This window comes from Alexandromys fortis, unplaced genomic scaffold, assembly GCF_014885135.2.
Source record: "Alexandromys fortis isolate MF-2015 unplaced genomic scaffold, M_Fortis_MF-2015_v1.1 scaffold_1, whole genome shotgun sequence".
Lineage (NCBI taxonomy): Eukaryota > Metazoa > Chordata > Mammalia > Rodentia > Cricetidae > Alexandromys > Alexandromys fortis.
In genome coordinates, this window is record NW_026067927.1 from 29,740,028 (window position 1) to 29,764,208 (window position 24,181).

General features: G+C 45.5%; 1 protein-coding gene across 2 annotated transcripts; it reads left to right on the forward strand.

Moving 5' to 3' along the window:
- Positions 1-123: 123 nt before the first annotated feature.
- Positions 124-23,649, forward strand: Znf169 (zinc finger protein 169). 2 transcript variants are annotated; one of them, XM_050143864.1, is made up of 5 exons: positions 124-805; positions 4,607-4,692; positions 6,496-6,622; positions 7,038-7,133; positions 14,789-23,649. In XM_050143864.1, the coding sequence occupies exons 2-5, from the start codon at positions 4,660-4,662 to the stop codon at positions 16,747-16,749; spliced, it is 2,217 nt and encodes a 738-aa protein (XP_049999821.1). In that variant the 5' UTR covers positions 124-805; positions 4,607-4,659; the 3' UTR covers positions 16,750-23,649. The 2 variants fall into 2 exon arrangements, with proteins under 2 accessions (XP_049999821.1, XP_049999822.1); XM_050143865.1 differs by having other exon boundaries at positions 125-805; positions 14,792-23,649.
- The last annotated feature ends 532 nt before the right edge of the window (positions 23,650-24,181 follow it).

Consider the following 24,181-nt stretch of genomic DNA (forward strand, 5'->3'; position numbering starts at 1 on the left):
TCCTTAAGTACCTGAAGGTTCCTTCGGTTTGGCTTTTCTGATTTTTCAGTTTCTCCAAGCGCCTACCCTGCTGTCCTGCAACAAGGGAGAGAGTTCTGCAGCCTGAAGCTCCAGGTGCAGCCTCGCCGTCAGCTTGAGGCGTCCTGCTGCACGCAGCATTCTGGGTATTGTAGTTCCTCCATCTCTAGAGCTGCGTGGGTCGTGTAGTGCGCGCGCGTCATCCCGGCCGGTGTACTTCCGCATCCTGCGGTCGTCACCTGTGCCTGTGGACTGTCCTCCAGCGGTTCTGGCGAGCGAGCAGGACGACCCTGGCTTCTGCAAATCTTTCCAGGAGGAGAAGAGTCCAGAGAGCTGGCGTGGGACACCCACAAGGTTCAGGCTTCAGCGTCTGTTTGCGTCCTCGATGCGTGGAGTCTTCGGGAGTGGAATCAGCTGCGCTGCCCATCTCGGAGGAGGGTCTTGGTGAAGACCCTCGGGTGGGGAGGGGGCCACGTGGGAATGGGATTTGGGGTTCAGTACTTTGTCCAAGACAAGCTGCAGGTTAGTCTGGCCCACGATCTGCTTCCCAGGCTGCACTGTAGGTGTGTCCCCTGTGTTTGGGCACTGTCTGGGAGACTGGATCTGGGGCATCCAGACATCGTCCCTCCACTCCCACCCGCCAGTGAGACTGAGAAGTGAGGGGTAGGAGCCATTCTCCACAGGAACAAACATACGAACTGGTGAGGACGGGACTCTTGGGGACTCTTAGTCTTGAGGAGCTGCGCCAACCAACATCTGGAAATACAGCTCGCTCACTGGGACCCAGGTTAGTGCCCGAGGAATGCCTTTGGGGAAAACATAAAAAAAATTGCCTGATTGAAGGGAACAATAAAGACCAGGAGACGGGGCTAGTACTGAAGCATGGAGCCGTGGTGTGTGCCAAGGCTTGTGTGTTTGTGTGTGTGGGAGGGCGGGGGTTGACCCCTGTACATGCGGGCCTCAGACTTTGTGCGGCTCCCTCGAGTTTGGGACCTTCCAAGAGCCTGGAGTGCAGCAAAGGGATAGGACTTTCCCCATGACCCAGGACTCGATCCTGGAGATGTGCCCAGGTCTTTTTTTTTTTTTTTCTTTTCTTTTTAGATCTTTGAGCTATCCATACAATTCATTTTGATCATATTCAACAGCCAAAATTCTTCCCAGACCCATCTGCTCTCTCTACTCACCCATCTTTGTGTCCTTTTTTCTTTCTTTCTTTCTTTCTGTTTTAAAACCCATTAAGACTAATTTGTGCGGCCCAAATACTCCCATATATTCCACTGAATTGTGTATTGGCTATATATACTCTTAAAGAAAGCCATCTCTTCCTCTCCCAGCAGCCAAACATTGCCAGTAGTTCCATACTAGGGGTGGGTGCCGACCTCCCATCTCCATGCCGAGATCTGCTCTAATTTGGGCTTGCACAGGGTTTGTGCATGGTGTGGTACCTGCTGTGAGTTCTTATGTATAGCTGCCCTGTTGTGGCCAGAAGACATTGTTTCTGTGGAGTCACCCACCATCTCTGGCTCTCATGCTCTTTCTGCTACCTCTTCCTCAATGATTCCTGAGCCTAGGCTGGGGGGTTTGTGGTATGTGTGTGTTCTTGTTAGGGCTGAACAGTCTGCAATTTCTTATTCTTGGCCAGTTGCGGGCCTTTCTGTTAATCATTATCTATTGCAAATAGAAGTGTCTCAAATGAGGGTGGAGAGAAGGCATTAATCTATGGGTAAACCAATAAGTCATCAGGAGTTGGTTTAATACTATGTCCATTTAGCAAAATAATGATATTAGGTAAGCCCCTAGGAACTATTGCATGCCTGATAGGCTCTTGTCCTGATAACTGGTATAGGTTTCAGCTTGTGGAGCCACACTTAAATCCAAGTAGAAAGTGGTTGGTTGCTCCCATGATGGTTTTGCCACTACTGCACCGGTGGACCTATCTGCGTATCTTGGCAGGCCAGTCATTATTGTAGTCTGCAGGGCTCATAGCTAGGTGATTGAGGATAGCAGCCTGCGTAGCACCTTTTAGCAGTTGAAAATTAGCCAACAGAGGTGAAGTTTCCAGGCCAGCACCAGCTTGATTTCGTCATGTTTTATGACTCAAATATGTGGTGTCTTACCATCAAGTTTTGGAGGTTAACCAAGAGTAGTGGTAATTCCTGTAATTTTTTTTTGGGGGGGGGGTACCTTTGGGGCCTTGCTGGCTAACAACTCCAAAAGAGGTAACCCATTCCTAGCAATGGGCTTTTTATTTGTTAGTCTCTGGTATCTACTGATATTGATATAGAAATGATATAGATATTCATTTCTAACACACACTATATATTTCTATCAAAAAATACTTAGTGTTATGTATCCCTCTCCCCCAGGATTTATTATTTTTCACTTTACAATATGAAAACATTGCGGTCATTCCCAGAAGTATAACAGCTCTAAAGTTTCATGGATTCATAACCTAGATGTATCACTTGCAAATGAGCGGATTATCCTGCACCCAGATCTCTCCTCAAAGTGTGGATTTCTTTGGAACTGGCTCCTTTCTGGAGCCTATGCCAGAGCCTGTTTGTGAGTCCAGTTGCTCCCGCACCCCTCTGCAAGTACCAGTTCTGGTTTGTCTCTTCCGAATCACTGAACAAGGCTGTTGTAGAACGCTACCCCCTGAATATAACCGTCACCATCTTCTTCAGTTTGGGCTACTTGGAACAGTCGTTTGGCTCAGTTTATGGGGAGGGATTTCTAAGTTTGCTTGCCCCGCCTCCAGTGCAACGCTGTCCTGATGACTGCTTTGTAAGTTGTGAATGCCGGCAGCGTTTGGTCTCATTCTTCTGAAGCATATTAACTCTTTTGTGTCTTTCGTCTTTTCCTGTGAATTTTAGACTCTAAACATATCTATAAATTGATTTCCCAGGATTTTGATGGGGATGTCTTTGTATCTGTGGCCCAGGTTGGGGAGAATTGACGCCTTAAAAATGTCGAGTTTTCCTACCTTAATTTATTCTTCATTTATTTTGATCTTTCGTTTCTTTCAACAAAGTTTTGTAGTTTTCCTCATAGCCATCTCAAAATAAAAATTATGCTTAATATTACTATGTTTGGATGTTATTGTAAATGTTGTCTGTTCTAATCACAAATTCCAGTGGTTCATTGCTAGTGTATAAAAAAGTAATATTTATTTTATTAGTAACTTTGTGTCTATTAGTTAAAATAACTTGTTTTAGGAGTTTTTTATTGATTTTGTGGGTTATTTCTCCACAAACATTCATGCCATCTTTAGATGAGGTCAGAGTTTGCTTTTCACTGACTGCTTAAAATAATTCTCTTATTAGTCTTATTAGGTTCACATGTTACACTTGATTGACATGTCTTTTTTTTTTGTTTTTTTTGAGATGGTTTGAAGCCTATCCTGGAACTAGCTCTTGTAGACCAGGCTGGCCTTGAACTCACAGAGATCCATCTGCCTCTGCCTCCCCAAAGGCATGTGCCACCACCGCCCAGCCTTGTCATGTCTTTTAAGTACTTTCTTTATTTCATAAAAGCTTCCCTCCCTGATATTTTAATACTTTTATTTGTTGAGGACATTGTATTTATCAGTCATTATAAATATGAATTCATTATTCGGAACGTTTGGTTCTTACTGTTCTTTTCCTCTGCATCCCGAATGTCCTGATCTCACTCAATGATATTTATAGTTTTCTAGTGTGTCTCACGCTCCATTTATGTTTAATCTTGCTTGTTGTTTCTTTTTCACATTCATGCGTGTAAGCCAGGATCCAACCTGGGTCACATAGCTCATGTGAGGAACGATTGTCTCCTGTCTTTAATTGGGGAAAGAGCACCTTCTATTTCTTCCTTACACAGTCTGCTTGTGAAGTCGACTTTCAATGTAGCAGGCAAAGGCTGATGACGAACTCTATGCATTTCAAACCGTGGGATCCTCATCTTTGATTTGTGAGTGGGTGTAACCAGGGTCACGCGAGAAAAGATCAGGTTCTGCTCAGCTCCTGCTCTTCCCCAGATCTATGTTTTCTAATTCTGCCTTGGACTTCCTGGATGCTGTTCTTCAGCCTCCGGCAGGGGCAGGGATGGATGATGGACAAAATGCTTCTGTTTTCAGCGCGCTGGGGAACTTCATTTCTCAGAGGGAGTGCTTGCAGATAGACACTCTTGAATTTACCCAGGAGGATGGAGGCCCCATTATTCAGCCAGAGATGGGGTTTGACCTCATGACTGACTCAGACTTGTGGATTCTCTTCACTGGTTAAGAATGGGCTGCAGAGGGCTGGAGAGGTGGCTCAGAGGTTAAGAGCACTGGCTGCTCTTCCAGAGGTCCTGAGTTCAATTCCCAGCAACCACATGGTGGCTCACAATCATCTGTACTGAGATCTGGCGCCCTCCTCTGACGTGTGGGCATACATGGAGGCAGAATGTTGTATACATAATAAATAAATAAATCTTTAAAAAAAAAAAAAGAATGGGCTGCAGAGATGTCTCTGTCAGCCTGGCGACCTCATTTCTACAATGTCCCTGTCTTCTACTGAACTGGGATATGAAGGGCCGTCTTCCTAAGTGCCTCTCTTTTCTTCTTCCTCAGATTGGACTCTGCGAGCAGACTCTTGTCCAGAGAGTGTGTTCCCAGAGTGCGCAATGGCCCCAGGGCTCCTGACAACCAGAGACAAGGTAAGCTCCACCATTTCTCATGTCTCTCTGCCATTTTCCTCTCTGCACTCTTCCTTGTGGGTGTTTGGCAGTGCCTGGGAGCTCTAACCTATCTTACCTGGAGCTTTCTATTAAATTTCTAAGTTCATTCATGCCCAAAACATTCACTATGTAGCTAACGGTGATTGTCACATGGCTAATGTAAAAATACAGAATATGTAGGCTTATGTACCCAGTGATTCCCAAGGCCTGAAAGCTGTATTATGAAGTCTGCGCGCACACACACAGAAGTCAGCCTTGGCTGTCATTCTTCAGGAGCCGTCTGTTTCGTTCTCTCAGTGTAATCCGGGGCTCACTGAATAGGTGGGACCGGCTGGCTGTGTGCTCTGTGTGCTCCAGGGACCCCCATTTCCACTGCCCAGTGCTGAGCTTCCAGCACCTGGCTTTTTGCATGGATGCTGGGAGTCAAGCTCAGGAGCCTGTGGTTTCAAGGCCAGCCCTTTGCCACAGCTGCCCTCCGAGGCTCCTGATTGGCTTTTGAAGGGGTTTGCAAACTGGAGAGTTGGCGGAGACATTCTTAGGAGACATTCTTATAGGAGCGTCTCAGGAAGCCTCGCCCTTCTCAGACCTTGGGACTGCAGGCTGTTCACTGTGTTGGAAGCTTATAGTCGCAGTAGCCTTTGAATGCGTTGGTTTCTCCGTGTACAGGTGAAGATTCTATACCTGCTGTCTATGTGGATAACTCATGAATAACTTTGGTTTTGTGGCCACCACGCTTTGTGTTTGAGTTTTTTTTATATACACGCTCTTTAACTTATGATGGGACGATGTCCTGAGGAGCCCGTTTTATAGTGTGAACGTACTGAGAGTAGAAAGTGGGTTTAATACACCTGCTCTACCAAGTCTAAGAGCTTAGCCTCAGTACCCTCATGGTCACGTGGCTCACAAGGAGCTGCACTGTTGGCTAGCACTGTACAAATGAAATACCATATATGTGTGCTCAGGAAGAAATCAGAATCTAGAGAATCGTCTCTACTGCATGTAGCCTTTATACCACTGTAAAATTAAGAGTATAGGTTGGACTGTTTTAGGTAGAGGAACCACCCATACTTAAAAAGTTGGGAGATGATGCTTAAAAGCCTGAATTGGGCTGGGGTGAAGGGTCGGCTGATAGAATTCTTGTCTTATAGGTGTGAGGACCTGAGTTTGATTCCCCAGAACCCATAAAGAAAAAAAAAAAGAGTCAGGGGATGCTAGAGAAGTGGCTCAGAAAGGAAGAGCCTGAGCTGCCGGGCGGTGGTGGTGGTGCAGTCTTTAATCCCAGCACTTGGGAGGCAGAGGCAGGCGGATCTGTGAGTTCGAGGCCAGCCTGGTCTACAGAGCTAGTTCCAGGGCAGGCACCAAAATGTCAGAGAAACCTTGTCTCGAAAAACCAAAACACATATCTAATCCCAGCCACTCAGGAAGAGTGGGAAGTTGAGCTAGCAAGGACAGCGTAGCAAGAACCACTTCAAATACAAGAAAATGAAGAAGTTGAAGGATTCAGGCTTCTTGGTTTGATGCCTTGCTATAGCTGTAATAATTAACACTGGTTTTTTTGAAGGTCTTGTATATGCCTAGATCAATAGAGCAAAATAGGAAACCCTGCATTTCTAGGTTTCCATGTACAGAACTGGATTCATATACGGAAGGAGTTGTCTCCAATATGCAAAACCAAGGCCTGTGCACTTTACGTTGTTGCACCAGGTCGCCGTAGTGTTGCCGCCTTGGTTCTGCATAGTGACTTAAACTGCTTTTATGAGCAGGAATGTGTTTTTGTTATAGGCGTTAATGGCCTTCCATGATGTGGCTGTGGCCTTCAACCAGACGGAGTGGGAACTGTTGAGTCCTGCACAGAGGATCCTGTACAGGGACGTGATGCTGGAGAATTATAGCCACCTGGTCTCCCTGGGTAAGGCCGTCGTGATTTAGGTCTCAGAGTTTACCTGTGGGCATCTTAAACGTCTGTGTAGCAGCCAATGTGTTCTCTTCTTCAGACTGTCCATATTTTGTAGTGAAGGTGTGTGTGTGTGTGTGAGCGTGTGTGTCTGCAATGAGTGACAATGTATTTCTAGGCCTCTTTCTAGGCTACCCCTTCAAATATGGGAGGAGCTTTGTTTATTCAAGCCTCGGGCATGACCTGCTTTTGACCCAGGGTCCTCTGCCCTTGCTCATTCTTTCTCATTTTTCCCATCTGGGTGATATTCTTTCTCCATCTCTGCACCTCCCTTCTGGGTGTATGACATTTTCTGCACTGGCCTGGGGTTCTGTTGTAGCTCTTAAGTCACTGGCCTAAAGGGGTCCTTGGTTTTGTTTCTTGTGACTAGGAATTGCATTTTCCAAACCCAAACTCATCACACAGCTGGAACAAGGGGCGGAACCCTGGAGAGATGGCAGTGAATGCCTTCTGGACCTTTGTCTGGGTAAGTGAAAGACGACGGGGCAGGCGATGAGGATACGGGGCACTGAGGAGCTCAGCAGGCCAGGAAGGCATTCTAGGGGGAGCTCTCCTCCCAGGGCTCTAGGTAAGGGTATATAGCCCGCCCGCCCTCTCCAGGACAGGGCTCCCCTGGAGGTGTACCTCACCAGGGCACCTGACTTCTCTGCTTGGCACCAGCAGCACATTTAGGGTTTCTTCTTGTGCTCTTGCCAGCCTCACTCCTGATCTTCAAGACAGTGCCTGCCCTTCCAGACTAACGAGGCTGCTCCTGCTGAATGCTCTTCAGTTTCTGTTCTTGCCTTGGCAGCTGCTGTACATCACACCCATCCTGTAGATTACCATAACTTTGTTTTCTTTATGATGGTTTAATTAAGATTACAGTAAAATGTGAAGAACTGTAGCAGTCTGGCTGCCCTGTGGTCTAGGAGCTCATTGTCCACCAGGGGGCAGGCTCGTTCCTTCTCAGACTGGCCTAGTCCATTGTCCACCAGGGGGCAGGCTCGTTCCTTCTTAGACTGGCCTACTTCTCTGCCTTCTTCTCGGTTCCTACCGCTGGGTCCTTCAGAATACCACATTACTTTGCATGTTTTGTAAATTTCTTCACTCATAGTCTGCACCCCCAGTTCCTGACAATTAAATACTATCACTCTGTACTTTTATAACACTTGTGGAAGCATGCAGGAATCATAGCTAGGACTGAAGTAGCTGGTTCACACACATTTGTAACTTGGAATTGATTAGCTAAGCAGATTGTGTCTGAAGCCAGTAAGAGCATGTACTGCAGTGGCAGTGTGAGGATCCTTTTGACTCATCCTTACTGACATTTGGTATTGTCCGACCTCACTTCTTCATCTTTTTGGGCTCTCTTGGGGTTTTAGGTAGCTAACATGAGCATCTTCTCATGCGATCTGTGCCCTCTTCTGGGAAAAATTTGACTACTTTAGACACTTGCCCACTTTTAAGTTAAATTTTTTTCTCTTTTGTTATTGATTATAATTGTAGAATTTCTCCAAAACATTTAGGTATTTAATCCAACCCAATGAATAGTCATATAATTTGTTATGAATATTAGAATGTACAGGCAAATTTTTGCCCTCCTTATCTTTTTTTCATGAATTTATTTTTACTTTACTGGCATTTAAAAATGATTCTGAGTCAGGGTCTCACAGTGTAGCCCTGGCTGGCCCAGAACTCCTCATGTAGACCCAGCTAACTTCGTGCTCACAGAGATCTGCCTGTCCCTGTCTCCTGAGTCCTGAGATTGAAGGTGTGCACTACCATGCTCTTGTTTTTACTTTTTTCCTTCTAAATAAACCATATGGGGGATGTTATGCTTTATATCAAACTCTGACTTTGTAAAAAAGAACTTTATCATCTGAGGTATATTAACATATACTATAAAATACTATTAAGATATGAATATTAAGAAATAGGGCGTGTTTCAAGGTAAACTATTAGAAGTGGAAATCAATGTGCTGTGTTAGAACTGACACAGGGAGCACCCCCCTCCTTCCCAGACTTCCTGTATACCTCACCACAACTTCTGCTTTCCAGCCTCCTTGTCCTCCTTTTCCTTTCTTTCAAACAAGCAAACTATTTTCTTCTTTGAAAATTTCATGCACACATACAATGGATTTTGATTATATTCTCCCCATTCCTCTCTCCTCATTCCTTCCAGATCTCTCCAAGTTAGGACATTTCCCAACTTCGTGCCCTCTTTTCCTTCCCTTTTAAATATAGCTCAGCAAGTCCTGTTTGTGTTGCCTGTGTATTCATGGGTACACCCACTAGAGTGAGGTAGACCTACCAGGACTACAGCCTTCAAGGAAGCCGACTCTCCCTCCCCCAGAAGCTAGCAACTGCCAATACCGTCTCCTCCTTTCTAATCTGTTCCCGATTATAGATTTGTTTGAATTTTCTAGAACTTATGTTAATTAATTCATACATGATATAACTGTTTTCTACACTTAGCATAATTACTTCCAACCTTATACATATGGTGTATGTCAATAACTTATTTTTATTGGTGAGTAGAATTACTTTATATTGCTATATCATAACTTACTTAACTACTGACTTGTATTTTAGTGTTTAGCATAAATAGGGTGCATATTTCTTAAAATGACATTAAATAGTACCTAGAATCTAAACCATTTGGTATGGAATAAAAAAATATCACCCATCATAGGAAGAGCCAGGAAATTACAACTTGAAGATTGACAATGAACTGATGAAGTGGGGGTCATCAGAGATGAGATTTCAGGGCCTGTAGATGCAGCACTGTGAACTTAGCACTGGACTGAGGAAGGAGGATGGCAAGTTCAAGGTCAACTCGGACAACTGTGAGACCTTAAAAATAAAATATAGAAAGAGAGCTGGGGGCATAGTTCATGAATAGAGCACTCGCCTAGCACGCACAAGGTCTTAGGTTTGATCCCCAATGGTATAGGAGGTCCTTCTGTTTGTGCGTTGCTTTCATTGGTTAATGAATAAAGAAACTGCCTTGGCCTAGTTGATAGGGCAGAACTTAGGTAGGTGGGGAAGACAGAACTGAATGCTGGGAGGAAGAGAGGCAGAAGAAGAGAGAGACACCATGGAGCCACCAGAGACAGATGTGCTGAATCTTTTCTGGTAAGCCACTGCTACATGGCGATACACAGATGAATAGAAATGGGTTAAATCAAGATGTGAGCCAGTAAGAGGCTAGAACTAATGGGCCAAGCAGTGATTTAATTAATACAATTTCTGTGTGTTTTTTTCGGGGCTAAGGTAGCTGGGCGGCTGGGACAAACAAGCGGGCCCTCCTCCAACACCCTAGTACTGAATAAAAAGCATCCCAAGGATTTTCAACTTGTTATACATGCTCTTGAAATAAAAGCATAAAATATCAGTAAATAATTATTTTATATAAAAAAATTTGCAATTTTTGTTACTGAAATATACAAGAGAAAATGTGAACTCATTGGATGGGCCTCACTATAGAGTTGGAGTGAGGAATGGAACCTGTGAACTTGTTTTATGTGTTGAGACAGGGTCTCGCACTGTAGCCCTGTTTGGCTTTGATCTCATAGGGATCCACTTGTCTCTTCCTCCTGAATGGTGGGATTAAATATGTTCACCATGATATCCAAGTGGAATCAGTGAACTTGATTCCAGAACAATAAAATATCATAAATCTGAACAAAGAAAGAAAATAAACTGAAAAAAAGAATGATTTCAGAGACTTCTGGTATAAAAGCCAAGAAAACAGTATTTATGTCATCAGAATCCAAAAGGATAATGAAAAATATTTGAGAAAATCATGGTTGAAAACTTCTTAAACTTTGTAAAAAGATATAAACATATAGATACAAGAAGCCATAGAAACATTAAATAAACATATATACATAAACACTAATTCACATGATAATTACAATTCTGGAAACTAAAAAAAAAAAAAAAAAAAAGGATAAAAATCTGGAAGACAGCCAGTGAGGAAAAAAATGTCTTTCCTACAGAGGGTTTTTCATGTAAACTAATTAGGCCAATGAGGACATAGCAAGAATTTTCTTCAAGTGCTGAAAGGATTATAAATTCTATACCTAGCAAAACTATTCTTGGGGAGTGAAGGAAATCGGTGCGTTGATACTAATGGAAATAAAGAACCTGGGACACGTACCATGTCCCATGTATAGGTAAAGAAATTCTTCAAAGAGAAGAAAATGGTAAAAGAAGATCCTTCTCTCATCCATAAGACCAAAAACCAACCAACCAAACCCCAAAATAACAATTAAACAAAGCAGAAACAATTAAAAATAAGAGAATTCCTAGCCGGGCGGTGGTGGCACACGCCTTTAATCCCAGCACTTGGGAGGCAGAGGCAGGCGAATCTCTGTGAGTTCGAGACCAGCCTGGTCTACAAGAGCTAGTTCCAGGACAGGCTCCAAAACCACAGAGAAACCCTGTCTCAAAAAACCAAAATAAGGGCTGGAGAGATGGCTCAGTGGTTAAGAGCATTGCCTGCTCTTCCAAAGGTCCTGAGTTCAATTCCCGGCAACCACATGGTGGCTCACGGCCATCTGTAGTGAGGTCTGGTGCCCTCTTCTGGCCTGCAGATATACACACAGACAGAATATTGTATACAAAATAAATAAATAAATAAATATTAAAAAAAACCAAAATAAACAAACAAACAAATAAATAAGAGAATTCCTAGAGCAGGGGGTTAGAAAAAAGAAAAAAAATAAAGAGAAAAAAGGGCACCACAGCTTTACATATAGAATTTTAGAAGCTTTACTTACAAAATTTTTGCGGTGATATTGATGATTAACTCATAAGTTTTTACCTTTAAAAAAAAGGTATGACAAACAAGAGTGTGGGAGCTAAGGAGGCGTAAATCAAGGTGATCTCTCTGTTCTTCAAGTGGTGAATGTTGACAGGAATGCTGTGATCTTTCCCCCATGTGGACTTTTCTTTGTGCCTTATGTGTTAGGGCGAGGATATTTCTATTCTACCCCAAGGTAGAATGGCGTGATAGACAAGTAAATCACAAACCAGGAAGACAAACACCATTAATGCTTAAGGCTCATAAATAATCCTCTTGGGCGTGTTCTGCTCTCAGGCTCACAGGGGCAATGGCCAGGCCCCCCACCAACTTGAGGCAGGGGTTCCATTCCTAGAATTCTGCCAATCCCCATCCCATGCCATCCGCCAGGAGTAGAATGCCCTCCCAGAACTACTGTTGTACCCTTGAAACCAAGAGTGGAGGTCCGACTATACCCACTTAGCTGTGGGCGTCACATCTGTGATAGAAGTGGCAATGATTTGATGTGGGGTCACTCTCCCCTTTTTGAAGCACAGTGCATGTTTACATCAGAATAGCTCTGCTAAAAATTAAATAATAAAGAACCAGGTTAGTAAATGAGCTGAACAGACAGTTCTCAAAAAGAAGAAATGCAAGTGAACACTGAATGTGTGAAGCAGTGTCCAACACCAGGGAGCCGGAAAATAAAGCTGCCTCGAGATTATCCCATCAGAATGGTTATCGTCAGTAAAAACACCCCCTCCCCAGCAAATTCAGGTGAGGAGGTGGGCAAAAAGAAAACACAGGTGCTTCTGTGGAAATCAGTGTGCCATTCCTCAAGAAGCTAATAGACCCATTGTATGACTCGGCTCTGTTACTCTCAGGTATATACCGAGAGAATCTGCAGGCAAGTGAACACAGCTGGGAATCACGTTCAACAGAAGACGCCAGAGTTCACAGACAAATAGTGCGTGCCTCCTCCTCATAGATGGAACCTAAAGTTCTCTCTCTCTCTCTCTCTCTCTCCTCTCTCTCTCTCTCTCTCTCTCTCTCTCTCTCTCTCTCTCTCTCTCTCTCTCTCTCTCTGTCCATCACAAAACTTTACAGGGTATCAGTCATAAAGGTGGGGAGGACACGAGTGAAGTAGAAACCAGAGAAGGTAATGGAACATACATAGTAAGAAAGAAGTTGGAAGAAATAAGTAGCTAGAGGGGTAGAGGGAAGTTCCTGGGGAGGAAAGGAGAGGGTGTAACGACATATGTAGGAAGATGCCATGATGAAAAACCCTACCCTAAGAAGTCTGTAATACTACAGAAGTAAGTTCTTCTACCCAGAGCCGTAGGTTCCAGGAAGCACGACAGCCTTCCTTCACTTTACCCTGCTCCCTGCTCTCTTGGCTCCAAGTGCTGTGTTTCTGGCACTGTAATCCCACATCTGTTCAGACTTCTGCAATTATGCGTGGTTATATGGTGCATAAAAGGCTGTTTAGCGACGCTTAGTGTTCTCTTTAGATAATTTTTCTCACCTGCCCAGTATGCATAAACAGAATTTTCCTTTTTTCTTAACAATTCTACTAATTTCTTCCTGCATTTTCCATTAAGTGGTAAGGACAATCCAAGCTGCAACTTCAATACTTGGGTCAGGAATCTTCTCTGCTAACCATTTTACTACACCTAAGCGCCACTCTTCCCCAAACACTGGAGTACAGTTAGAAACTTGTTTTCCGTATTTCCTCCCAGTGACTCCCTTTAGTGGCAGTCTAGGCCTTTTTAGCGTGTACATGACAACCTTCCTAGCCTGTCACCCAGTTCTGAAGCAGCTGTTATGTTTTACAGTCTGGAAGGCCAGGAGGACCAGCGGTAGTGACTGTCAAGAAGAGGCTGGTTGACTAGCAGGGACACCCAGAGAGCTAGCTCACTGAATGGTTTTCTTAGAAATAACAGTGGGATGTACGTGGACTTAGGTGCTAGGAAGGGAGCTTCATGATACCCTTCTCCTTTGGCCATGTATTTATTCTCTAATAAATTTATTTATTTATTTTACATCCTGGCCACAGTATCTCCTTCCCCTCTCCTCGCAGACCCTCCCCCCTCCCCCCCTCTTTGTTTCTGTTTAGGAAAGGGCCGGTCTCCCATGAGCATCAACAAAACGTGACTTATCAAGTTGCAGTAAGACTAAGCACCTCCTCATGTATTAAGGCTGGACAGTATGAGGAGTAGGGTCCCGAAAGTCTGCAAAAGAGTTGGAGACAGTTCCCACTGTTAGGAGTCCCACCAGAGGACCAAGCTACACAGCTGTAACATCTGTGCGTAGTGCCCAGATCAGTCCCATGCAGGCTCCCTGGTTGTCGGTTGGGTCTCTCTGAACCCCTATGAGCCCCGGTTACTTGATTCTGTGTGTTTTCTTGTGGTGTCCTTGACCCCTCTGGATGTCAAACTGTTATTTTAGATCAGATCAAACGCACCACTGATGTGGCTCAGGGTCCGGAAACATCTCTGGTAAACGGTTCTGCAGTATGTATTGTAGCCTCTGGATGTGCTCCTTGCAATGACTCTTTAGTACTGGACTGTGCAAGGAGATGTAAGTGGTGCATTAATAGTTGGCGGTGGTCCAACAGCAGTCTAGAAGACAGTTGGCAGGCCTACTGCCACACTTTGTGTTGGTCAGAAAGAACCAGGCAGGTCTAGAAAGGCTGGTCGTGACGAGTCCTCAGTCAGAACGCACAGGATTTTATAATCAGCTCCAATAGACAAGACCCAAGCAATCGTGGTGGCACAGGTGTGCTGACTTGTTATCTCCTAAGCAAGCACTGTTATTAGAGGGGAGTATTTCTTTTTTATGACTTGAAGAAAATCAAGAAAGTCTTGGATTAATTTGGTCACCGGGAGCCATATTTCTTTAAGGGGTAGGCCATGGCGCTGCACTTCACTGCCGAAACACACCGTGTTTGCTGAAAAGAAAACCCAGTTCGTTCCCTGTTCGCTTATGGGGTGAGGGAGCACTCAGTTTAGTATCACACAGGGGTCCTTAAGATTATTTCAATCTGCCTCTCTCATCTGGGGAAACCTTTAGGTAGATGACTTCAAATTTGTCACTTTATTTCAGAAGAATGAAGAAACAGCACATTGAATAAAAACAAGTATTTGTGGATGTTCATGCCTCTATTAGCGACTCTAATTGCAGTAGTTTACAGAGCTGACAACGCCCATGAAGCTTTTCAGGGTTTTAGTTTCCTGACGTTCAGAGCTGTGTGAAGGCTGTTTGTGAAGGGAGTGTGTGAGCGTCTGAGGAATTACAGTTGGGGAAATGTTACTACCCACCGGCATCTCGGAATCTGACCAATGCTTTCTCTCTAGCAGAACCCAGGACAGAATTAGAGCCCGGTCTCTCCTGCCCGATATCTTTTGCTAGTCCCGACGTCCTCAGAGTGTGTGTGCTGAGTGAACACCCCCCTCAGACTTTCCCAAGCCCGCCAGCAGGCAGCAACCTCCAGCCGGAAGCTCCAGGCTTTTGTAGCAGTGAAAGAGATGAAGAGGGGGCCAGCAGCGATGCTCTGCTGCCGAGGGCGAGTCCAGCTGGGATCCTGCAGACACTGTTTAGCCCGTGTCAAGGTCAGGCGGTGTACTGGGTAGAAGAAGGCAGCGGGAAACCAACAGACCTTGACTCGGCCCCAGGAGGCATCCCCGAGAAGGCAGGCACAGTATTGAAGGGGTCCGATGGGTCGGAATCTGGAGCAGTTCTACAGGGAGCATTTCCTCCAGGGCTTCCCGATGCCACCAGCCTTTTCAGCCCTCAGAAGCATCATGACTATCCTGACTGCGGAACAGGCTTTTGCCAGAGGTCAGACCTCTTGAAGCCCCAGGGGATGCAGGGAGGCGAGAAGCCTTACTCGTGTGCTGAGTGTGGGCACCAGTTTACTCTGAAGGCTTCCCTCACGGTCCATCAGAGGAAACACTCGGGAGAGAAGCCGTATGTGTGTGGGGAGTGTGGGCGAGGCTTCATGTATTTATCCTCTCTCAACAACCACAAGAAGATCATTCACTCCGGAGAGAGACCCCTTGTATGTCCGGAGTGTGGGCGAGGCTTCCGCCAGAAGGTGGACCTCCTCCTTCATCAGAGGACTCACCTGGACAAAAAGCCCTTCGTGTGCCCCGAGTGCGGGAGAGGCTTTTGCCGAAAGGCCTCGCTGCTGCAACACAGGTGGAGCTCCCACTCTGACGACAACCCCTTCATCTGCTCCGTGTGCGGCCGTGGCTTCCGACTGCTCTCCAGGCTGCTCACGCATCAGATCACACACTCTGGGGAGAAGCCCTATGTTTGTGCTGAGTGTGGGCAACGCTTTGGCCAAAAGGGCACGCTCATCCGACACCAGAAGACACACACCGGGGAGAAACCTCACGTGTGTCGCCAGTGTGGCTGGAGTTTCACCCAGAAGGTCAACCTCATCAGGCACCAGAGGATCCACACCGAGGAGAAGCCTTACCTGTGCCCCGAGTGTGGGCGAGCCTTTGAATTCAAGTCCCTGCTCACCAGACACCAGAAGACACACATGGGGGAGAAGCCGTACGTGTGCCCCCACTGCGGCAGGGGTTTCAGCCAGAAGTTCAACCTCATCGGGCACCAGAGAATTCACACGGGGGAGCTCCCTTTTCTGTGCCCTGAGTGTGGGCGTGGTTTTGTAAAGGAGGCCACGCTGATCAGACACCAGAGGACCCACGCAGGGTGGCAGAAGCCTTACCAGTGTCCCGAGTGTGGGCGAGCCTTTGAATTCAAATCCCTGCTCACCAGACACCAGAAGATACACACAGGGGAGAAGCCGTACGTGTGCCCCCAGTGCGGCAGGGGTTTCAGCCAGAAGTTCAACCTCATCGGCCACCAGAGGACACACACAGGGGAGAAGCCCTACGTGTGTGCGCAGTGTGGCCGGAGCTTCCGGCAGAAGTTCAACCTCATCAGGCACCAGAGGATCCATACGGGAGAGAAACCTTACCTGTGCGCCGAGTGTGGGCATGAGTTTCGAAAGAAGGTCTCTCTCATCAGACACCAGAGGACCCACGGAGAGGAGAAGCCCTACCGGTGCTCCGAGTGTGAACGGGCATTTGAGTTTAAGTCGCTCCTCATCAGGCACCAGAAGACGCACACGGGGGAGAAGCCCTATGTGTGTGCCCAGTGTGGCAAGGCTTTTAGCCAGAAGTTCAACCTCATTGGGCACCAGAGGAGCCATACCGGGGAGAAGCCTTACCTGTGTCCCCAGTGCGGGCGCGCCTTTGCCTTTAAGTATCTTCTCACCCGCCACCAGAGGAGACATTCTAAGTAGGAGCTTTATGTGAACAGCGTGTGTGTTTGGGGGGACTGGATGGAATGCCAGACCTCTCTGACTGGAGGACTCAGTCCAGTCCATAGAGAAGCCATTTGGGTGTGGCTTTGGCTTTAACTCTGCTCTCATTGTAGACCCACTCTGGGAAGGAGCCCTACACGTGCAGGGATTGCGGTGGGGTGGGGGTGCAGCAGGTGCAGGCTTCAGACAGACGTTGCACCCCTGCAGACATAAGGGGGACCATGTGACTGGCTGTCAACTCCTAGCTTGAGAGGTGTTTGCCGGTCCTGTTCCTTCCTTTCCCCAAGAGCATGAAGCTGGCAGAAATCAGTAGTGAAGGTTCCATTTTTTTTTCCCCCTGAAATGGAATGAGGGAAAGAAAGCCCTTGCTTGTTCGTGAAATCACTGGTTTATGATTTACGTTCCTCAGTTATCCGTGTAAGTTAATTTTCTGGGCTCCCTAACAAAATGCCCCAGACGGTGTGATTTAGGTATGCGGAGCCTGGGAGCCCTCTCGGACTGGCTCAGGTGTGGCTCCGGCCTCACCTCTCTTTAGCCGATGAATGAACGGCTTCCGGTTGTGTTGTGCTCCCGCGGTCAGTCTCCTTTGAATATGCTTTCCTGGTGCCTGTTCCTCCCAGACAGGGCCACACCAGAGGACCTTGTTCAACTTCGGTTGCTTCTTTAAATGTCCTACATCAAGCCACATCCCATCAGAAGTCAGGCATCAATCAGTATTCACACTGGGGGAGTGTGACTCAGCCAGCAGCTAGCTCTCCCCGCAGCACCAGAGTTGATGTTTGCACATACAAAATACAAACCATATTCACAGCATCCCCAGACCTCAAAGCCTTAGCTCACTGAAAATCTCTAATATAAATAGCTCAGTCAAGTCTGGGTGAGGCTTTAAGTCCAGTTCACCTGCAAACCATATTTCTGTCTGCAGTTCTATGAAATCCAACATAGAATGTGCTTCCAAATCCCAATGGCCAGACCAGATACAACTTAGATATTCTTTGTTTTATTGTTTTTATTGAGCTATACATTTTTCTTATTCCAAAGGGGAAACGTTGGAAAGACCCGAGGAGTGATGGTCCCAGTGTCAGGTGCAAGCCTAGCAGGGCAAAGCCTATGGGACCTTGAGTCTCAAGAACAACGTTTGACTCAGTGTTCTGTCCCCTGGCGCACAGGAATGACAAGTAATATTGTTTCCCTAGGCCTGATCTATGGAGTGTGAGCTGTGGACACTAAGGAGACATATTTGACCTCACTCCAGACCTGTTCTTTCTGACCTCTGGTCAGAGTAGCAGCCCTGATTTATGAATTCTTCTTGAAACCACATTTGTCCCCATTTTCCTCTTTTTTTTTTCTATTTTTTTTCCCTCCTCTTCCTTTTTCTGTGTGTGCATTTATGTACAAGGCTGGCCTTGAACTCATAGAGATCCACCTGCCTCTCTATCTCCACAGTGCTGGGATTAAGGATGTGAGCCACCACACCAAGCTCTTCCCTTTTCTTCAAGATGAGCACATGCTCATAGCTTGGAGCTCCACTATTGTTTTCTTTGGAATCTCAGAAGCCCTAAAGTCTGTCTTCATTTTGCCCCAACCTCTTTCCTTGTCCACAAAGGCTAGAAAGTGCTGGGTGAGGTGGCTAATTGTCTGTGGCTCACATTCAACACTAATCTCTTTAGAAAATGGTTTCCAGCCATCTACTCTTTCCTTCAAAACACACTTCATGGCTTAAAAAAAACCTATATGTATAAGGGGAAATTTTTCCAAAATTTAAAGTTCTAAATATGTTTTGCTCAACAATATCCTCAGTTTGTCTGTGTCTTCATGCTTTGCTGGAGGCAGTAAGGGCAAATAAGGCCATAGTTTGATCATCTTTGTAGAAATCTCATCTGAGTTTTTTGTACTTGCATTATTCAAAATACCTCCATATGGGGCCAACAAAATGGCTCAGCAGGTAAAGGCATGTGCCACAGACGCCCGAGGACCCAGGTGTGATCCCTGGAATCCTCATAGAAGGAGAGAACCAACTCCACAAAATGACCTCTGACCTCCATTCGTTCTGTGGCAATGTGCACCCTCAGTAATAGTGATAATAAACACTCCGTTCTACAGAACACTAGGATTTAATTAAGCCAAGTTCCTTGCCACTGTATAGCAAGGATACTAGTTTTTAATTCTCAAATTTAATTAATTTAATTAGCTGTGCCTGATTCCTGAGACCTCGCCAGGATCACCTCACACCTACACCTCAAACGGGCCTAGCCGCCACGTGTTTCATAGTTCCAAGACGCTAACACATTTTTTTGGTTTGATAGGACAACACCCCACTCTCGGTTCTAAAGTCTGTATTAGCTAAGGTTACCATAGTACTTCCTTGTTCCTTCTCTTCCCTTTCCCCCTTCTTCCCCTAAAGCTTCCTACCCTTATTCTTTTGAAACAACTCTCAGGTAGCCCAGGAAGGCCTTGAACTCACTAAGTAGCCAAGACTGGCCTTGAACCTGATCCTTTTACCTGTACTTTCCAAGGCTGGTTTGTTAAAGTGTGTGCCGCTCTGCTCAGCCTTCCCTGTCTTATAAGGACGCTTCATATTGGATTAGGGTGACACCTTATACATTTGGGGACCTCTTTAAATGTCCTTTCTGCAAACACAGCTGCATCACCAGAGCCGGGACACAGTTCTATATAACAGTATCCCCTCTGCTTCTATAAAAGCTTAACTAGCCGTCAACTCCTGCCGTAAGTGGTGTTCTTTTTAATTTTTTTTATTCATTTTACATACCAACCACAGTTCCCCCTCTCATCCTTCTCCCGCCCCCCCCCCCCCCCCCCCCCCCCCCCCCCCCCCCCCCCCCATCCCACCTCCTGTCCACTTCTCTGAAATGCTAAGGCCTTCCATGGGTAGTCAACAAAGCAGGTCATGTCACATTAAGGCAGGGCCAAGCTCCTCCCCCTGCGTCAAGGCTGAACAAGGCATCCCACTATAGGGATTGGCCTCCAAAGAGCCAGCTCATGCACCAGGGATAGATCCTGGTCCCACTGCTAGGGGTCCCTCAAACAGACCAAGCTACACGACTCTCATCCCCATGTCGAGGACCTAGTCTGGTCCCATGCAGGCTCCCCAGCTGTCAGGCTAGAGGTCATGAGTTCCCTTGAGCTTGGGTCAGCTGTCTCTGGGTTTCCCCTCTTGGTCTTGACTCCGCCCCCCCTGCTCATATAATCCCTCCTCCTCTTTGACAGGATTCCTGATGCTTGGATGTGGATTCCACATCTGCTTCATCAGTTACTAGACGAAGGTGCTATGATGACAGGGTATTCACGGACCTGATTACAGGGGAAGGCTCGTTCAGGCACGCTCTTCACTATTCCTAGAGGTCCTTGTGAATTCCTGGGAATTTCCCGAGCACCAGGTTTTTCCTTAACCCTGTAATGGCTCCCTCTATCAAGATACCTCTTTCATTGCTCTCCCACTTGGTCCTTCCCCCAACTCCACCATGCCGTTCCCTCCTGTTTTCATCCCCCAACCCTTCCTCTTACTCCCACCCCACCGCCCCCAGTTTACCCAGGAGATCTCATCTATTTCCCCTTCCCAAGGTGCTCCATGCGTCCCATGAGAGGTGTTTTTGACCACTCGTTTTTCTTCACAGTGGTGAAGACGACAGAAACCACCAGTAAATGCTCACCTTTCCTGATGGGGAGGGAGGAGGGTTGCATTTCCTCGCCGCCCACGAGGTAGCTGACTGCTTTTTACACCGCCAGTTCTCTGTGCTTTATAACCTTTTCTTTAAATAAACTGGTTCTCTCCAACGCTGCGCAGCAGGTGTGGGCCGTGTTGTGATCTACCGCGGAGGATTCTGGGGCATTGACTCTCTTGGGAGCAACGGAGATTTTCGCTGCACAATTATTCTGGATTCTGTCTGTTAGTAGTAGTATTGTCCCAAACCTCACTGTTGAGAAGGTTCTCCAGTGTTCGCCATCAGAGGGCTTCTCACCACACGCGCAGCTCCCCATACACAGACCGAAGGGCATTTGTGTTTATTCTATCTCTGCATCTCAAAGGCCCGTCTTGTTGGGCTGTGCCCATGGGTCCGTCACACCCGTCAGTCACAAACTTCCTTAGTCCTCCAGCCAGGAGTTCCGGAGCTGAGGCTGCCCACCTTCTTCAGCCCATTTTCTCTAAACTTCTCTAGGATTGGCCCCAGCTGAGCCCCTTTGATGTTATATATTTACCATAGGGTCAGCCTCCCCGGGCCTCGGATCCTTTACTGGCTCCGGTGAGGTTACCCCAGAAACAGAAAGGATTTCAGTTTGGGGGAATCACCGTCTTGGGAGGATGGGCGAAGGACTGGTCAGTGGATATTATTGGTCCCACCATGCACCTGGAGTTGTCCACACTTCAGTGATATCCCGGTCAGCCTGAGCAGGGGTGGCTAGGACTACCTGGGGACCAGGTCACCCTAACACATTTACCCCAAAGCCCCTTTGCCTCAGTTTCTCCAGTGACCTGATCTGAAAGTGATGTGTGTGTACACGTATGTGTGTGTGATGTGGAGTCATCCCACGTCAAAAGTTACAAAAATTTCATTTGAGAAATGGACACTAGCATATGTGTCAACCATTTACCTCAGCAGTTTTCTTTAAAATATTCATAAATTCATATAATGTACTTTGATCAAACCTACCCCCATTCCTTCCCCTCTAGCTCCTCCCCTATTCAGCAAGCTTTTCTTTCCCAACTTTACGTGCTTTCGGTCTTTCTAAAAGAAAGTTTAATAACCACCATTCTAGTTAGTTTTGTATTGCTATGACAAAACATCCCGACCAAAGGGAACGGAAGGAAGAGTTTATTTTGAGTTATGGCTCCAGAGGGGTTATGAGCAGTGACAGCACTCTTGTCAATATATATATTGTCAATATAGCGTGTGAAATTAGAGTTGGAGCAAGGGAGAGAAATACAATGGGTGCAAACAGGAAAAGTCAAATTACTCTTGTTTGTAGATGCTACGATTCTATTCTTCTACCAGAAGTGTCTGAGATCTGATAAACACTTTCAACAAAGTAACAGGATACAAAGTCAATACAGAAGAAATCAGTAGCTTCTTATACACAAACAATAAACTCATTGGAAGGGAAGTCAGGAAAACAATCGTATTTGCAATAACTTCATCAAAGGAAATGCCAAAGAGTAAAGCAGAATAATAACGATTTTTTACAATGGAAACTATAAAGCACTGAATAAAGAAATCGGGAAACTAGAAGAAAGCAAAAACCAAAAGCAAAATCAAAAACAGAAAAAGAGAACCCTCCCATATTCTTAGTTTAGCAGAAAGATATTATTAAAATCGTCATATTGCCAAAATGATAGCAGATTCGAAGCAGTTCCCACCAAAATCCAAAGGACATTCTTCATAGAAATAGGAAAATCCTAAAATTTATATGGAAACTACAAGAGACTGAATATCCAAAGCAAGGCTGAGCACAAAAATCAATGCTGTCAGTATCCTAACACCTGACATGGGACTGTACTACAAAGAAACGGCATGCACTGACTGGATCCAAAGGCATGAAGACCAATCAGGGAGAATGGGAGATTCAGGTATAAGCCTCAGCATCTTCAGCGGTCTGGTTACTGGCAGAAGGGCACGAAGGATACACTGGGAAACAAGACAACCTTTTAAACAAGCTGTGCTGGAGAAACTGGAGACCTCTCGAGGTTTATCCTCCTGTGGAAATGTCAGCTCAGAGTGATCAAAGACTTTGATGTAAGATTCGAAATGGAAATTTACTAGGAAAAATACTTAAAAAACAAAACAAAACAATCTCCTCTACAGCTATTAGAGGACTCGTGTTCAGTATTCCTCCCCAAATTACAAAGACAAACACAAGTGGAAAGAACAGAAGCCAAAATTATATAACGAGCAACTGCTCCATCACCAAAGTGTGTAAAATGACAAGGGCGCTATTTTAGAACACTGGTTCTTTAAAAGTTCCCCCTAAAGCGCTAAGCTGATTAACAGGACTCTCACGAATGAGTCTGGGGTTTCAAAGAAAAACACAAATAAATTGGACAATGGTACCAAGATGCAACGCTTTTCTCTCCCGGCGTCTGACTTATAAAGGACAAATCACACTATTTGAAAATACACTCCGATTTTAATTTTAAATGTGGCATAATTTAATAAAAGCTGACTTAACTAATTAAAAATACTTCTGATTTGTCAAGTTCCCTGACGATCCATATTTAGATAAATGGACAAGGGTATCATAGCCCGCTTTCTCAGAGCCCTTGCTGGACTTATGTCGACAAAGAGTTTCATATGGCCGTCTCGGACTTTGAGCTCCTGCTTTTGGGGATGGATACATTCTCAGGCCTTTAATCGGGGAACTTCAGAATGTAACTGCTGCTGCATCGTAATGGCAGTGAAAGAACACAGAGTCCTCAGTAGAACACACTTTTCTACTAGTCCTCCAGGGACCGTGCGATGGCTAAAGAAACTCCATTTTATGCTAGACGTGCATGTTGATACCCTCTGGGCATTTGTCTCAGGCTCCAGTCCCTGGAAGATAAGTTCCCAATAACCCTTAGTCGGTGGCGCCTCTCCACCAAATGCACAGCCCCGACTGTCTACTTGTTCTGCTATGACTAACTGCCTTTTGATTTCTGTAACCTGTTTACACAGGCATTCAATGACTATTTTGAGGTTGCCTTGACTACCTAATCTTGGCAGAGCAGAGCAGCTCTTGGCTTGCTTGTGCAGATACACAAGGTCTTCTTGTGGTTTTGCCTTAAAAAACAATTCTTCCCTCACCCCACTGTGCTTGGAAATCTCTAATTGGCTTAGAGATAGTTGTCTACCAGCATCTTTAATAAACTTAACTAATTATAATCAGGATCGAGTCTACGGTCTTTTCCTAGGGGTCACAAACTCCATAATGAAGACTTTGAGATTATTTGATTCTAATAATTTCATCGTGTGGTACAATTGATTATTCTTATTTCTACAACTGAATTCTGTGGAATCTCTTGTTCAATTGGGATTGTGATTTTGGAATTTCAACTGCGGATGAAAATGTTTTAACTTTTATTACCCCCTTCACAATATGCAAAGTGTATAGACAAAAGTTTTTTTTTCCAGCTAATAAAATTTAAAGAAAAATACTGCAATAATTCATGACCTATAATGGGCAAAAACAAAAACTAGCTCCCCTTGAGAAGAAAAATTTCAGACCTATGGAAAGGACAATACTACTCATATAGAAAAAAGATGTATTTACTTCGAAGCATTCAGAATGTCACCAAACAGCTGCACTTTTTCCAATTACAGAGTGGGAGTCAGTTAACAGAACAATACTCATTTTCCTATAAGCTACAACAAAACAATTCAAGATGAAAACAAACAAAAAAACCCAAAAATACTTCTGA

Bases quoted from the DNA above. Each gene is read 5' to 3' on its own strand.
- Znf169 (XM_050143864.1), top strand. From the start codon at position 4,660: ATGGCCCCAGGGCTCCTGACAACCAGAGACAAG. The intron at 6,623-7,037 runs GTAAGGCCGTCG...TCTTGTGACTAG, and splicing joins TAGCCACCTGGTCTCCCTGG to GAATTGCATTTTCCAAACCC. The intron at 7,134-14,788 runs GTAAGTGAAAGA...CTTTCTCTCTAG, and splicing joins CCTTCTGGACCTTTGTCTGG to CAGAACCCAGGACAGAATTA.